The sequence below is a fragment of the Coregonus lavaretus genome (assembly GCF_964263955.1).
Source record: "Coregonus lavaretus genome assembly, chromosome: 26".
Taxonomy (NCBI): Eukaryota; Metazoa; Chordata; class Actinopteri; order Salmoniformes; family Salmonidae; genus Coregonus; species Coregonus lavaretus.
In genome coordinates, this window is record NC_140013.1 from 4,850,067 (window position 1) to 4,868,158 (window position 18,092).

The window sequence follows — 18,092 nt, forward strand, 5'->3', positions numbered from 1 at the left end:
ATGACTTCAGCATGTGTAGGAAAGAGTTGTATGGCAGACACATTATGAGCACATACTCACACAAGGCACCACGCACACACACTCACAAGGCGACATACATGTATGCGACCAATGAAAAATGTGATTTGATACACACACACACGATTATTTGTCTCTCTGAAATTAAACCATCTAGTGATGTCTGTCATTGAATAACCCCATGCCATGATTAGATAGTGAAGAAACACACCAATCTCTTACATAATTTCTTTAAACAATAAAAGCTCATTTACCAACATTTCTGAAAATGGATATATTGCATTTAGGAATGAAACTCTTTCATTACAAACATTTTATCCTGTTCCCTTAACTCCAACCAACATCCATAGGACAATTTATTGAAAAATGTACAAGGGTATACAGTACACTAGCTTGAGTTGCAACTTAGCTTGTACAATCACAGACAATGTATAGAAGATGCACTGAATAAACTTGAATATCACATACTTGGATATCATATGCTTGGACATCATAGACAGCCACGTAGAGTAACAACCTGACATATTTATCAGTAAACGGCCCAGTGTTTTCTGTAACAGGTGAGCGTCTCGGGGAGTGTGCTGCTGGAGACCGCGTTCAAACGCTGGGACTCCCAGGGGACCTTGCAGTGTGACGGTCGCCACAATGTCTCCCTTCCTGTGTATACAGTGCAGACAAGTGGTGAGCTCCTCGGGTACAGTGTGGGCCCAGTAATAATAGGCCCTTAACCCATAGTAGGACCAATAATAACAATGAGTGTCTTATTATTGATTTGATTTTTAAAAATATATTTCCCTTTATAACTTTCCAACCCCACCACCAACAATGACTGTCTTTGTGTGTCTCTGCTTTTTTAAAGATGCAGGGTTCCTTGGTCTCCTCAATGACATCCCAGCGGAGATTCAGAAGTTATTTCCAGAGAAAAGCAATGGAACGCACATCACAACAGGTTACCTATCATCAGAGAATGATACAAAACCTACAGTACTGTGAAAAAGTATTTGCCCCCTTTCAAATGTCCCTACTGTTGCATATTTTTGATAATGAATGTTTTCAGATCTTAAACCAAAACCTAATATTAGATAAAGGGAACCTGACTGAACAAATAACACGACAATAACATACTTATTTAATTTATTTCATAAACAAAGTTATGCAACACCCAATGCCCCTGTTTGAAAAAGTAATTGCCCCCTTACACTCAATATCTGCTTGTGTCACCTTTAGCTGCAGTGACTCCAACCAAATGCTTCCTGTAGTTGTTGATCAGTCTCTCACATCACTGTGGAGGAATTTTGGCCCACTCTGCCATGCAGATCTGCTTTAACTCAGTGACATTTGTGGGTTTTCAAGCATGAACTGCTCATTTCAAGTCCTGCCGCAACATCTCAATTGGGGTTAGGTCTGGACTTTGACTAGGACATTCCAAAACCTCAAATTTGTTGCTTTGTAATGTAGACTTGATTGTGTGTTTTGGATCATTGTCTTGCTGCATGACCCAGCTGCGCTTCAGCTTCAGCTCACAGATGGATGGTCTGACATTCTCTTGTAGAATTCTCTGATACAGAGCAGAATTCATGGTTCCTTCAACGATGGCAAGTCGTCTGGGTCCTGAGGCATCAAAGCATCCCCAGACCATCACATTACCACCACCATGCTTGACTGTTGGTATTTACATTTACGTCATTTAGCAGACACTCTTATCCAGAGCGACTTACAGTTAGTGAGTGCATACATTTTCTTTTTTTTTTCATACTGGCCTCCCGTGGGAATCAAACCCACAACCCTGCCGTTGCAAGCGCCATGCTCTACCAACTGAGCTACACGGGGGTATAAGGTTCTTACTGTGGAATGCAATGTTTGGTTTTCGCCAGGCATCATTTTTGTTATTTGTAAACTCAGGTTCCCTTTATCTAATATTAGGTTTTGGTTGAAGATCTGATAACATTCAGTATCAAAAATATGCAACATAATAGAAAATCAGAAAGGGGGCAAATACTTTGTCATGGCACTGTACATGTTATCATAATTTTACTGTCTACACACTCTTACTGATAAATTATTCTCTCTGTGATTAATTAATCCATCCATCCATTCCTCTGTTTGTTTCTTTGTTCGTTTGTTAATTTGTTGATTTATTAATTCATCCATCCATCCATCCATCCATCCTTCCATGACTATTTGCTACCAGGTGACTTTGGTGTCAGAGAGGGAGGGTCTGATTGGTCCAGCAGAGCGACCATCTGGGGAGGAACCATGAACTCCAGCTCTGTGGGGATTCTGAACCCTACTGCATGTCTACACCTAGGGGACATACTGCTCTTCACTGTCAGCAGACAACACTACCCTCAATATGACGTGTAAGTCAATCAGACTGTGCTCCTGATAGTGGATTTTCTACACTTCGCTCTCAGAAATGTGTTTCTTATTTGCATAGTGTCAAACCTCTTCATCCGGGACAGGGTGCTGTTGCAAATCCAACGCACTTCTGAAAATGCAGTATGGAAAAGCCACTATCTGCAAAAATTATTTCGGCCTTTGTGTGGGTATCTTTCTATGATCAGTATTTTCTTTATCCTTTTTTACTACTGAGCTTCAAGCTTCCTGTCTTGTTGTCCAGAGAGAACCTGTTCAATACCAACCGTGACTTTGACTGGGGTCCTCTGAGGCAGCTGGCTGAGGACCTGAAACTGGCCAGGACTCCCCCGACACTCTTCTCCATGGTCTTCACTCAACCTGGGGTGTACGCCTTCAAACTCAGTGATCACCAATACAAACACATGGTATTACCCTGTTTGCTCGAACAGGGCCTTAGATGTTCTTATGTAATGAACAAAATGGGTGAAAGGTGCAATCGTTGTATAGTAACGTCATGCTCCTCTTCATTTATTTTCTTTATTGTGTTACGGAGTAACTTTAAACTGAGAAAAGTGAAATCCATAAGCCTTCCCAATTTCTAAAGCACATCTGCTCATCTGCTCCTCCAGTATGTGAGGGTAATGCCCGCAGGTGGACAGTGCTATGAGGCTGGACCGTTCTTCCCCACTGTCCCCCATCATGTGACAAGGATGGGCATCGCCAAGAGACGACACCTGCTCCTACGCCCAGACTGGTTGGTGACAGGAGGACTGCTGCTTGGTGCTGTGGTCGTCCTCAGCCTGTGTGTGACGCTGCTGGTAAGAGCACTTCTTGGCGTTGACAGACACACACATGCGTCTTCACAGGCATGCCCTGATTGCAAGCACACACACACACGTCCATAAACATTATTGGCAAGTGTAATGGGGAAGTTTAAGATCACTAAAGTACCATATTCAGTTTAGAAAATGCATGTGTGTAACAGTTAAGAATGTAGGGGAGAGTGGGGTCAGTTGATCCAAAGGGTTAGTTGAGCCACCCCTTCTTTCTAGGAAACTATACATAAAATGAATAATGTCACCAAATATTTAGGAAAAAATTATTTTATGGAGTCTGTGAAGAAAGAAACCACATGGAAAAAGTGGTAAGCAAGTTAGGTCCAAAAAAATGATTTTCAAATGAATGTATTGTGTTATAGGTTTCATGATGCTTGTATCTAAACCAAAGTAGAAGATCATTTTAATACTGTTCTATACATCAGTTAGAGTCTCTATAAGCTTATACAGTATATGCGGTCCTAAACCTAGCATGAAAGTGCATCCGTGTAGCTGTGTGGGCTAATATAGTCAAAATGGTTGCTGTGGGGCAGTGGTGGAAAGTACTTAAGTAAAAATACTTTCAAGTACTACTTAAGTCGTTTTTTGGGGGGGTATCTGTACTTTACTATTTATATTTATGACAATTTTAAGTTTTACTTCACTACATTCCTAAAGAAAATAGGACACCCAAAAGTACTCGTTACATTTTGAATGTTTAGTAGGACAGGAAAATGGTCCAATTCACACACTTGACAAGAGAACATCCCTGGTCATCCCTACTGCCTCTGATCTGGTGGACTCACTAAACACAAATGCTTTGTTTGTAAATTATGTCTGCGTGTTGTAGTGTGCCCTTGGCTATCCGTAAAAAAATTATTACAAATAATTGTGCCGTCTGGTTTGCTTAATATAAGCAATTTGAAGTATTCTTTTAATGGTTGACTTTCGCTTTTACTTGAGTAATTTTCTATTAAGGTATCTTTACATTTACTCAAGTATGACAATTGGGTACTTTTTCCACCACTGTATTTTTCCTTTCTGTAATACACATGATTTTCAGTGTTCTATTTGTGACACTCAAGGTGCGGGTTGATGGTCACTAGACCTTTATACTGAATGTTATGAATTATTCTCATATCTGTTGATTGCCATCAGAATGGAGGTACAAGGACACTGATTATTCACTGTTCTATTGTGTTGATGACATTCACTGCCTTTTTTTGTTTTGACTTCCTACAAGCCTCTTGGGCTGGTGTTGACTACCTTTTAGCTTCTAGTGGAGCAAAGGTCATGCACATTGTACACACAATTCTGTTTTTACACGCAAGTCAGACAGATTTGTATTCCCATGTGTAGATCTTGTTTCGGGAGTATGGCTGGCCAGAGAAAGTGGCCACCAGAGCCCGGTACCGTTCGCTCCAGCTCCAGTACCCTATGGAAGACTACTCCTCAAAGGGTTCCAGGGTGACCACATTAAAGAAACACCACAGAAATCTCCAGGCCAGGATGACAGAGGCCTCTGTACAGCCCGGTACAGTATAATATATCCTCCTCATTCCCACTCACTCTTCACCCATCATAGCCCATAGGCAAACAAGCTACTCAACCACCTTATTATACAACATTCCCAGGGACCGGACCATAGTATAGCAGCTCACACCTGTACCCTTTACTACCTTACACAACCCTGTTTACATAACAGTGAGAGTGACCCGTAGGCACCCAAAAGCCACAACCAATCACACTGGTGTGGTGCTTGCGAAATACCACCATTCACGTGCATGCTCACGCAATATCAACAGCCACACATACTACAACTGAAACAATCTTGATCAAGTTGGACAATCAGCCCAAATATGCTTAGATTTGTTATATTAATATTTTGGCAATTGAATTTCTTTGCAATTTACATTGCATGAAATCACTTCAGTGGCTACAGGCCAGTTGGTAGAGCATGGCGCTTGCAACGCCAGGGTTGTGGGTTCGATTCCCACGGGGGGCCAGTATGAAAAATGTATGCACTCACTAACTGTAAGTTGCTCTGGATAAGAGCGTCTGCTAAATGACGGAAATGTAAAATGTTTAAGAATAAGATCAGTATGCAGACAAATCGTCTCAGTAGCTGATTCAGCAGAATTTATAATGGAGTACTTTTTTTATGTGAACAATCAGTGCCAGACAATAGGGACACAATGTTACAGTAATATCAGTAGCAGTGCGTGGGTAACATCACTGGGGAAGCCAAGCCAGACAAAAATGCCATATTCCAACCTATGTGTTGTGATAATTGCATTGTTTGCTCTATAACCTGTTAGTTCATATGCCTTGCGACTGTGATACATAGGCCTAAGGCCGAGACAATAAGAAGACACAGTGGCAGAATAAATTCAACCACACCTTTGTTTCATCACAAAACCCGAGAGCAACCTCTGTCTGGTGAAGTCCACAAAGCATATTGCATGTAACAAACAGTTACATGACCTACAGCATGGTCAAGCAAGTTAATGTTTCCAACATATTCAGACCACTAAACAACTATTGATTTAGAACCACAGAGAGTTACCGCAAGTCGCAAACAAAACAGGAGCTGCCTCCACTATTCCAGCACCATTTCATCAAATCACCTATGCTTAGTCTAATACAATGACAACTAGAAGATACCAAAAACAATTTAGTCCAATCAACATAAGCTAAATATGATTAGGATGTCCATGGTTCTGATTTCTCTCTGTGTGTACGTGCAAGTAGAAAAAAACATGTTGACTCACCCTGCTTGTAGAGAAACGCCAATGCCATCCTCCTCTCTTCCATGTTGACGAAACGGTCTATGACTCCGTCATACAGTATGCTTTTAGTTTTTGTTGTCATAGGCTACCTGGCTAAAATGCTTGCTCGCTAGCCTAACTTCCTTTCATGGGCAACGTTAGCCAGTTACAACTACTACAACTAGCTACATATTGAGCTTCCATCCTCTCAGGCCAGGGGCACAAATTATGAATTTATGGTTTGTATCAGAATCGCTGTTAAAATCATTGGCCAATATACAGAGAATTAAGTAAAACCCACAAGTCCAAATCCCTATCTCCATCCATGGCTAATTTATGAAAGGGCCAATTTTAGCTAGCTAGCTAGCCACCAGAGGACAACAACACAATGAGATGCAACAATTCTAGTTTTTTCTGTCTTTTGATGTTTTGCTCTCGATGTGATGTGAATGGTGTGAAGCCAAATCCAAGCTGGCTTCCCTTGACACTTTTTTTGGTGTGCCAGGACCATTCACAGTTGAGCTCACTCAGTTTAGCTCTACGCTGATTGGCTATTATTTTATACTTTATTTTATCAAGGGAGGCCAAATGCTTGCTGGCTTCCCTTGCATTCAATGCTACGGGCGGCAACAATGTCATACTCTTTTTGACCAGATAAGCTTAGATTTTTGTGGAAGGTAATACACAGCGCAAAGACCCCCTTGCACACTCAGCGTCTGTCGAGATATGTTGAGTTTCCTTGTAGCCTATTGCCTGAATGTGAATTTTTTTTTTGTCTGTTTGCTAATTGTCATTAAATCATGCATAGCTGTTCTTTATATGGCCGACATTTGGACGTTTCAATTAAAAAAGACTGTCACATTACTATAGAAATAGAAACATTGTGATTTTAGAGACATAAAGTAACAATAGCCTGTGATTAAAGGGTTAGTCTATACACTCTTGGTCTTCTGTAGCTCAATTGGTAGAGCATGGCGCTTGTAATGCCAGGGTAGTGGGTTCAATCCCCGGGACCACCCATTTGTAAAAATGTATGCACACATGACTGTAAGTCGCTTTGGATAAAAGCGTCTGCTAAATGGCATATTATTATTATTATTATAAAAAAGGGTTCCAAAATGGTTCTGCGGCTGTCTCAATAGGATAACCTTTTTTGGTTCCAGGTAGAACTCTTTTGGGTTCCATGTAGAACCCTCTGTGGAAAGGGTTCTACATGGAACCCAAAAAGGTTCTACCTGGAACCAAAAGGGTTCTATCTGGAACCTAAAGGGGTTCTTCAAAGGGTTTTCCTATGGGGACAGCCAGAATAACCCTTTTTGGTTCTATAGATGGCACCTTTTTTTCTAAGAGTGTACTGGGCTCTCCAGTCTGAGGAGTATTTCTGTCTGTAATAAAGCCCCATTGTGGGGAAAAACTCATTCCAATTGGCTGAGCCTGGCACTCCAGTCGGTGAGCCTGGCTCCCAAGTGGGTGGGCGTATGCCCTCCCAGGTCCACCCATGGGTGCGCCCCAGCCCAGTCATGTGAAATCCATAGATTATGGCCTAATTTATTTATTTCAATTGACTGATTTCCTTCTATGAACTGTAACTCAGTAAAAAAATTGAAATTGTAGCATTTGTTGCATTTATATTTTTGTTCAGTATATACAACATTCTGCACATATGAACTAATTGATATAGGCCTAGGCTACAATATTCAGCACATATGAAGGAATGTGTATACAATATTTGTAGCCATACGTGATTTAATGAAAAGCAGTAAACATATGCATTTAATAAAATACTAATGAACACAATCAGGCAATAGTTAACATACACAACATTGTTTAACATTCTTTAATAACGGACTCATGAAGAAAATCACGCAATAGTCTACAGCTGGCTTCCCGGGGAAACTCTACATATTGTAGCCTCACCGGGATAAAAGAGTGGCGGAGGAAGGAGTTTGATTCTGATGCGGTGTTCGCGGTAAAATATTACGCGTTGTAGCGGTGGTTCAGGTGAGCTTCATTCAGCCTCTTGCGAATTGAAGGAAAAGTATGATACACGAAATACTTATCACTGAATACAGATATCAGTAAGTCACAGTGGGCCAAATCCTAACTTGAGATCTGTGCACATAACTCCCGACTTTCATGAATATCATTCATGGATATCAATTTGAGTTAAGAGCATGGATCTCAAGTTAGGATTCGGTTTAGTATTAATATGCTAATACAACAAAATACCTATTCAGGATAACCACCCTTCATATTGACTATTTCTCTTTGTAGCCCTCATATACATCCCATTGGGCACACACTGGTTGAATCAACATTGTTTCCACGTTATTTCAATGAAGTTATGTTAAACCAACGTGAAATAAACGTTGAATTGACGTCTGTTCCCAGTGGGATTTAGCAAATGCTTTTATTCAAAGCGACTTACATATGGGTGGCCCCATACCCTTGGTTGCAAGTGCATGCTTTATGCTATACATTCTGTGTTCTATTTAATTCTGTGATAGACCTGGCTTTGGAGGCAGATGAGTTCTGGGACTATGAGCATCAGGTGGACCTGGAGGCCTTCAGCACTAATACCTTCTACAGCATCCTACTAAAACACAGTGTGTCTGTGACCGCTACACTGGGTCAGCTCAGAGGAGAGGTATAACCCTGCAGAAATTGAATAACAATAGTATTATAGTATTATAATGTAACTCTATAGGATTAGATTTTGTTTTATAGTTTTAGCAACATGATCTCACAAACTCACAGCTATTTTACATTATACTCTATGTACAGGTATCTCTAAAGGTAAGCCCACCTCGCACGACACCTCTCACTCTCACCACCATCCATCCCCTTCCCAGGCCTCAAATATCCCGAACATAAAGCCCAAGTAAATCGAGACAATGTCATATTGTATAGTCTTCTCATATTGTATGACATATTGGAATGCTTGTGTTTTTTTTGGTTACACCCCTTTTTCACCATATTCAGGGCCGGTCCTAGCCTTTTGGGGGCCCTAAGCACCTCATGGGCAAAACATTTTAGTGGCCATCCTTTTAAAAGCGGAGAGAAGAAAATTAAGTTTTAAAACAAGTTTGCAGCAATTCTACATTTTGTAATGGGGCGGAGAGAAGATTTAGCAATTTTATAAAGCATTTTATGCAATTCTACTCATTTTGTCATGGGGCAGAGAGAAAAATTTGCAGTTTTAAAGATAATTTCCAGCAATTATACACATTTTGCCATAGGGTGAAGAGACATTTTTGCAGTTTTATAGAGAATTTCCTGCAATTCTACACATTTTGCCATGTCCTTCACCCTATGGGGTCACGGCCAGGGTGTGCCATTATCAACGGCAACCCTGGAGCAATTAGGGTTAAGTGCCTTGCTCAAGTGCGCATCGGTCTTTCCTGTTTGTGGTTAGAGTATAGGAGACTGGTTAGGATTATTACACCGCTCCGGGGAGCTGGGCCGATAAGGTTGTAATATGAGGAGCGTGGACTCTGCACGTCTTTGTGAACCCTGTTTCGGAGACAGAAACGTGCCATGCCCTACAGTGTTTGTTTGTGTGTGTGTGTGTGTGTGTGTGTGTGTGGGTGTGCAGGTGAAGGACCTGTATCAGGGGGTGATGGGCAAGCTGAAGGGGCTCCAGCTGCAGTCGGGCTGGTCTGCAGTTGGGAAGACCAAGGAGGGCTATGAGAGGCTGCGCAGGCAGGTGTGTGTTGCCCTGACCTGAATCAAATACATGATACTTCCGCTGTACAAGTACCAAGGGAGTTAACGAAATAGTCCCAGAAGTGCAAACGTCAAGCTAAATCAAGTGCACCTTGTATTTGACCCAGGTCTCATTGTTTTACATCCATTGCATTCCATACTAACATTGTGGTAAGTAAAGTACTGCAATACCAGATGCTATCCCCCTGTTGCCATAAGAGGGCATTGTCATGTGCCACTGTGATCCACTGCTGCCTCCATCTCTCCCACTAAACACCACCAGGTGGAGCAGGAGGTGGTCCGGCGCAGGTCCCTGGCCCAGCAGCTCAGGCATCTCTTGGACAGCCAGCTTGGGGTCCTGAGGACGGAGCTGAGGGCCCAGCAGACGGTGCACAGGGCCTTCGGGGCCCGTCTCAGGGAGTGTGTGAGGCTACTGGGCCAAGCAGTGGACAACACTGACCACCCTCTCTGGGATGAACACCCACAACAGTAATGTCTGAATCTGTGTCCGTTGTCTCTTCCTGTCATGCTTGTGTATTCTGGGAAGAGCTTTGAACTACAGCTGTTTTTCATTGGCCAGGGGTTTTAATGAGACTGTTACAGTTATTCTCAATCGCGTACAAGCATCTTTTGGACCAATGTTGTCGATTTACAAAACAGAGTCCACAAAACACAGAACTCTGTGGCCATTGGCAAAACTCAAAACATAAATACATTCATCAAAACTATATTATACTGTCAAAATTGCAAATCAATTCATCAAAAGAACACGACCGCCTGCAAAAACATTAACGCAACCATACTTATCTCTTGAGTCCAAGCAGACAAAAGAGAAAGTTTGTCTTTTAAAAATTCCAGTAGATCAACACATTTTCTTTACAGTCACTAAATAATGATGATCAAAATTGGAAGAACAACTATCCAAAGGTGCAGAATTATGGGTAATTACTCTCCTTTTATGCATATTTCACCAAACAATTTTATACACATAAAATAAAATAAATAATAAGCACATTGTGTGCAGGATTCATTAATCAAAAAAATCAAAAAAATGTGTCCCCATTGCCTAGCTATTTCCCTATATATACTGATTGTGTGATTTAGAATTTAGTAGTATAATACGGTAGTATTTACTTATTGCCAGAAACAGTGAACACATTTCTCTTCCGATGAAAATATGTGTTAATATTCGGTGAACAAAACACTTAAATTACATTTGTATTTAAAGTTCAGCAAGATATGCAAGTCAGGTACAAAGGCAATAAAATAATCAGAAGTTCTGTAAATGTATTTAAGAATTTGATCATTGCTGTTCTGCTATAGATACGTTTTAACACAGATCCCAACATTGCTTGTACGTGATAAAAAAAACGAACTTGCCTTTCATTGGTCTGTTAAGATCAGGGGTGTCAAGCTTGACTCCTGGAGGGCAGCACATCAAATCAAATCAAATCAAATTGTATTATCACATGCGTCAAATAAAACCGGTGTAGACTTTACAGTGAAATGCTTGCTTACGAACCTTTCCCAACGATGCAGAGTTTAAAAACAATAACTAACACAAGAGGAATAAAATATAATACATAAGAATGGAGCTATATACAGGGAGTACCAGTACCAGATCAATGTGCAGCGGTACGAGGTATTTGAGGTAGATATGTACATGAAGGCAGGGTAAAGTGACTAGGTATCCGGATAGATAATACTTGTAAAATAAAGAACAGAGTAGCAGCAGCAAATTATGAGTGTAAAAGTGTGTGTGTGTGTGTGTGTACATATGTGTGTGTGCTGTGTCGGTATGTGTGTGTGTGTTATGTGTGTGTGTGCGTATGTAGTGTTTGTGAATGTGTCAGGGTTTTGTGTGGGAGTGACAGTGTAGTGTGTGTGTGAGTGAGTGAGTTTGGGGGTAGAAGCTACCTCGGAGCCTGTTGGTCCGAGAGCCAATGCTCCAGCACTGTTTGCCGGATGGTAGCAGAGTGAACAGTCTATGGCTTGGGTGGCTAGAGTCTTTGGCAAATTTTTTGGAGCCTTCCTCTGACACCGCCTAATATAGAGGTCCTGGATGGCAGGGAGCTCACCCTTTGTAGCGCTTTGCGGTCAAGGGAGGTGCAATTGCTATACCAAGCGGTGATGCAGCCAGTCAAGATGCTCTCGATGGTGCAGCTGTAGACATTTTTGAGGATCTGAGGGCCCATGCCAAATCTTTTCAGCCTTCTGGGGGGGAAGAGGCACTGCCGTGTCCTCTTCACGACTGTGTGAGTGTTTGTGGTCCATGTTAAGTCCTTAGTGATGTGGACACCAAGGAACTTGAAGCTCTCGACTTGCTCCACAACAGCCCCGTCGAAGTGGATGGGAGCATGCTCTCCCCTTTTTCTCCTATAGTCCACAGTCCGCTCCTTGGTCATCCTGACGTTGAGGGAGAGGTTGTCGTCCTGGCACCACACTGCTAAGTCTCTGACCTCCTCCCTGTAGGCTGACTATTCGCTGTCGGTGATCAGGCCTGCCACCGTTGTGTCGTCAGCAAACTTGATGATGGTGTTGGAGTCATGCGCAGCCACGCAGTTGTGGGAGAACAGAGAGTACAGGAGGGGACTAAGCACACACCCGAGGGGCCCCCGTGTTGAGGGTCAGCGTGGCGGAGGTGTTGTTGCCTACCCTCACCACCTGGGGTCGGCCCGTCAGGAAGCCCAGGATCCAGTTGCAGAGGGAGGGGTTCAGTCCCAGGGTCCCTAGCTTGGTGATGAGCTTGTTTATCCTTGCCTTTAACAGTAGTTATATTAGTAACGGTAGACCTGGGAAACCAAGTGTCTGGACTCTATACAATCAGAAATGTTATGTGATCAATTAACAACAATGGAGAAATGAAAACCATCAGGAATACAGCAGCCCTTGAGAACAGGAGCTATGCACCCAAGTTAGATAGACCTTACTATGCTTTTGTGATGAGAGCTTTGTGGTACACAGTTAGGACCTTGAGTTTTCCCAATGCCTGACAATGTGACCTGACCAGAAAAAAACTCTGGGCCCTATGATCTTTAATGCAGTGTTGTCCAGAGGGTGGCGTCACTGGCATCTGAGATGGCAGAGCAGGTATCGGGGGAGTGCCAGCGGCAGGGGGCATGGGCGACCCTGGGAGAGGGCACGGGCGCGAAGCTTCTGTGTCCCGACACTGGCTCAGTCCTTAGCAAGGAAGACATCATAGGTGAGACCTCCTACCATACTGCACCAGGCTTGAAACCGAAGTCATTAAATAACTGATACAGTATCTTACAGTACAGCCACACAACTGCAATTAACAGTCATTCTAGGCTCTATTATCTGTCCCTGCTAAAGTTGTGAAGTTCAGAGAAATACATATTTTATATGAATGAAGATAAATAAATAGTAGTTACTCACACAAGTCACCCTGATTTGTGTTTTGTTCACTCCAAAGCTGTAGCGAGTGAATTGACGCCACCTTGTGGTACAAAGATGTTATGCATTTGTCAATGGGACAAGAGGGACAATATATAATGTAAATCAGCCTACATTCAAGTCAGATTAATTTTGCTTCATAGACACATTGGCTGTGGTAAGAGATTTTACTGAAATACTGTTATAAAGTTTGACATATCACTTCCTACTTCATTTCTTCCAGCCCCTGATGGGTCAGTGCGTGCCTGTGGAGCGGTCCATACAGACTCTTTCACAGGTCTCATACTACCCAAACCCCACACCCACATGCTCCTGGCCAGCGGGCACAGTATGCCAGTGCCCCCTGACTTCTTCCTCCACCCTCAGACTGGCAGACTGCTGCCCGTAGCTGGCAACGTGGGCTATGACCCAGCCAGCTCTACCCTAGTTTTCACAACAGACTCATGTACAGGTGAGTCAAGAGCGCTGTGTGGTAACCACAACTAGAGATCGATAGTACATGCATTACGACTTTGTAATGCACTTTAACTTTGTAAATGTACGTACAACAAGTTCACATACAAACAATTCACACTCTTTCACTTTTTAAAGGAATAGTAATGATTTAGATTCACTCAAATCCAAATGTGTGATTTAGATAAGGATGTAGATACTTAAAATGTCCTGCTCCTTGTTATCAGGGGATATGAGAAAGTGGGAGTTTCCCCTCCTGCCGTTTGTGCCATACCCCCTCTCCCGCCATTCAGCCCAGCCCGTGACGACCCGACTGAGGGGCCTCCGCCCTGGACAAAGACTGCTGCTAGGGAGACCCATGTGTGACCCGGACACAGGCATCCTGGTGCCCATTTTAGCTGTGACCATCCACCCTCAGACTGGGCTGGTGTACCCCCTGGGAGGGGTGCATGTGTGCCCCCTCACCCGTCTGCCCCAGCCCATCCAGGTGGGCTCTCCCATGTTGGACCCCATGACAGGAAATGTGGTGCTTACTGCCGGAGTCAGTCTAGATCTAATAACAGGTCAGTATTGCCTGGGTTAACAAATTACCCACATGAAAAAAATACTATGGTATACTATGGTCTACATAGTGTAGTATTACTATATTTATATAGTATTCACTGTAGTGTTTTTGCAGTTACCTTATAGGCCTATGTCATTAACGTATAGCCTACTTGTTGGATGGATTTGTTGCGCATTGGTGTCTAGCTGTGGGTTCCTTTTCTAGTGATATTGTCGACCCAGTGTTGTGTTCGAGACCACCTAAAGTGAGACCGATTCAAGACTGAGACCAGTAAAATGCGAGTCCAATTCAAGACCATGATTGTAATTTTGTCAAATCACCACCATAATAAGAGTTCAAAATGTACAACCAAATAATTGCAGCATTACCGTAAAAATGGAAGAGGAAAGTGGAAGGAGGAAAAAGTAAGGAACTTGTCTATCGGCCTTGCATTAGAGAACATAATTGGTTAAAGAAAATTGTGATAAATAAAAAAGTTGACCAGTTTCATTTAAGGACCAAAAGTTTGACAGCCGTCCCATATAGATTGCAAAATAGTTGGGAAGAGATTTTTGACGTACCGATTGCATGGCATAGTGTTTATGAACTGATACACAAAACGACGCCGGATTCAAAACATATAATTTTTCAATTTAAATTATTATATAAAATTCTTGCAACCAATAGAATGTTATTTGTATGGGGGATACAATCTTCCTAGCTCTGCTGATTTGGCTGTGAAGAGACAGAATTATTAGATCATTTGTTTTGGTACTGTCCATTTGTAGCTTGTTTCTGGACACAGGTCCAGGAATGGCTGAAGGATTGCAATATTTGCATGGAGCTGACCCTGCAGATAGCACTACTGGGTGATCTGAAAAGTCATAGTCAATCGATCAATAATATAATAATACTTTTAGCAAAAATGTTTATTTTCAATTCACAAACTGTAGAAACAATGAGAATAGAAAGGTTCAGAACTTTTGTAAAACATCACAGTACAGTTGAAAAATATATGGCAAATAGAAATCCAATATGGATGGTGTTAAGAGATAGATGGGAGGTGTTGAATGGAGCTGAAGGATGGGACTAATAACAACAACTAATAACAACAAGATAACTAGTGTAAGACATGCTGTGTCCATAATAAGTATATAGGTTATATATTGTGAGCTTTTGTGAAAGAGCACAGTTAGAAAGATATGGCATATAGAAGCATACCAGATGGACATCATGAAAATGATCGGAGGAAGTTCAGGAGTAAAAACAAACAAAATATATTTATTGACTGTGTCCATAAAATGTATATAGTATGTATAAGCATGAAGTAGAGGCCTAAGCATTGTTGTTTACTAGTTTACTCCAATTAGGGAAGGGATGGTGGGGTTGGAAAGTAATAAAGGGAAATATATTTTTAAAGGATATGTATGTATATAAATGTATGTATATGCGTATATGTATGTATATATATATATATATATATATATATATATATATATATATATATATATGTGCGAGAGAAAAAAAAAAGAGTTCAAAATGTCCAGTATTTCTGTGTTAATATTTCAGAACAACATATGGATTCTTTAGACATTCAGAATAGTGAAGAAATGCATGCTGATGGAAAATAGAGCCACTCTACCTTCAGAGAAGGGCTAAGGATTAATAAAATAATGATTATTATATTGTTATTCTCAATGATGTTCCGATTTAATATTTGCAGTTTTTGTTGGAAAGGAAAGGGTTAACACTTACCCCCCCCACCCCCCCACTGGCTATCATTAGTTGAATGCACCAATTTGTAAGTCGCTCTGGATAAGAGTGTCTGCTAAATGATGTAAATGTAAATGTCAAAGAGAAAAAAAAATCCAATCAGGATTTTTCTTTGCTGGTCTCTGGGGGATACATCTAGCTAGCTAAGTCAGCCATTGGCTAGGCCATCAGAAGCTAGACAAAGGCATCTACCATTCAACTGTATTAGGGAAACATTTTGTAGTGACAGTGGAATCAACCAATCAAATGTTAACTTAATGTCAGTTTTTACAAAAACGTATGGCAACTTCTGCCTTCTTGAAGGCCAACAAGTCACTGCAATAGTGAGCAGTAGTTTTCCCATGGTCTAGCTAGCTAGCTTTTGTTGTCTGCTAATTTGCAGAGGCTGCAGCAGGTGTTATCAAAGAGAATGTTGTTGCTAATTTGTTAGCTTCTCCCTTTTGAAAAATAACTTTCAAAAAGAAGTTAAGTTTCAAATGATCATCATCTGGTGAGTGGAACTGTGTTTTTTATTGCAGCTGCTTTGCTGTTGGTAGCCATCTCTTTGAAAATAACTTACAATTGAAGTCGGAAGTTTATATACACCTTAGCCAAATACATTTAAACTCAGTTTTTCACAATTCCTGACATTTAATCCTAGTAAAAAGTATCTGTCTTAGGTCAGTTAGGATCACCACTTTATTTTAAGAATGTGAAATGTCAGAATAATAGTAGAGAGTATGATTTATTTCAGCTTTTATTTCTTTCATCACATTCCCAGTGGGTCAGAAGTTTGCATACACTTAATTAGTATTTGATAGCATTGCCTTTAAATTGTTTAACTTAGGTCAAACGTTTCGGGTAGCCTTCCACAAGCTTCCTACAATAAGTTGGGTGAATGTTGGCCCATTCCTCCTGACAGAGCTGGTGTAACTGAGTCAAGTTTGTAGGCCTCCTTGCTCGCACACGCTTTTTCAGGTCTGTCCACACATTTTCTATAGGATTGAGGTCAGGGCTTTGTGATGGCCACTCCAATACCTTGACTTTGTTGTCCTTAAGCCATTTTGCCACAACTTTGGAAGTATGCTTGGGGTCATTGTCCATTTGGAAGATCCATTTGCGACCAAGCTTTAACTTCCTGACAGATGTCTTGCTTCAATATATCCACATAATTTTCCTTCCTCATGATGCCATGTATTTTGTGAAGTGCACCAGTCCCTCCTGCAGCAAAGCACCCCCACAGCATGATGCTGCCACCCCCGTGCTTCACGGTTGGGATGGTGTTCTTAGGCTTGCAAGCCACCCCCTTTTTCCTCCAAACATAACAATGGTCATTATGGCCAAACAGTTCTATTTTTGTTTCATCAGACCAGAGGACATTTCTCCAAAAAGTCCGATCTTTGTCCCCATGTGCAGTTGCAAACCGTAGTCTGGCTTTTTTATGGCGGTTTTGGAGCAGTGGCTTCTTCCTTGCTGAGCGGCCTTTCAGGTTATGTCGATATAGGACTTGTTTTACTGTGGCTATAGATACTTTTGTACCGGTTTCTTCCAGCATCTTCACAAGGTCCTTTGCTGTTGTTCTTGGATTGATTTGCATTGATTTGTTCATCTCTAGGAGACAGAATGCATCTCCTTCTTGAGCGGTATGACGGCTGCGTGGTCCCATGGTGTTTATACTTGCGTACTATTGTTTGTACAGATGAACGTGGTACCTTCAGGCGTTTGGAAATTGCTCCCAAGGATGAACCAGACTTGTGGAGGTCTACCATTTTTTTTTCTGAGGTCTTGGCAGATTTCTTTTGATTTTCCCATGATATCAAGCAAAGAGGCACTGTTTGAAGGTAGGCCTTGAAATACATCCACAGGTACACCTCCAATTGACTCAAATGATGTCAATTAGTCTATCAAAAGCTTCTAAAGCCATGACATCATTTTCTGGAATTTTCCAAGCTGTTTAAAGGCACAGTCAACTTAGTGCATGTAAACTTCTGACCCACTGGAATTGTGATACAGTGAATTATAAGTGAAATAATATATATGTAAACAATTGTTGGAAAAATGACTTGTTACATGCACAAAGTAGATGTCCTAACCAACTTTCCAAAACGATAGTTTGTTAACAAGAAATGTGTGGAGTGGTTGAAAAACAAGTTTTAATGACTCCAACCTAAGTGTATGTAAACTTCCGACTTAAATAATTAAAATAAATAATTGGAATTTATTGTATGTGTGTGAAACATTGTTGCATTTAACTTGGAACTGACA

The 18,092-nt window shown here is 41.4% G+C and overlaps 1 protein-coding gene across 1 annotated transcript in view; it reads left to right on the forward strand.

Moving 5' to 3' along the window:
* LOC311101485 (uncharacterized protein) overlaps positions 1-18,092 on the forward strand; it is a gene marked incomplete at its 3' end in the record, with an annotated part of 31,743 nt that overhangs the window by 2,930 nt on the left and 10,721 nt on the right. Inside the window, exons 5-16 of the mRNA XM_084142637.1 lie at positions 579-699; positions 878-967; positions 2,210-2,378; positions 2,639-2,801; positions 3,006-3,194; positions 4,551-4,725; positions 8,467-8,606; positions 9,555-9,665; positions 9,948-10,088; positions 12,719-12,866; positions 13,302-13,529; positions 13,825-14,094. Of these exons, the coding sequence (XP_083998763.1) occupies positions 579-699; positions 878-967; positions 2,210-2,378; positions 2,639-2,801; positions 3,006-3,194; positions 4,551-4,725; positions 8,467-8,606; positions 9,555-9,665; positions 9,948-10,088; positions 12,719-12,866; positions 13,302-13,529; positions 13,825-14,094 (1,945 nt within the window). The remainder of the gene's footprint in view (positions 1-578; positions 700-877; positions 968-2,209; positions 2,379-2,638; positions 2,802-3,005; positions 3,195-4,550; positions 4,726-8,466; positions 8,607-9,554; positions 9,666-9,947; positions 10,089-12,718; positions 12,867-13,301; positions 13,530-13,824; positions 14,095-18,092) is intronic.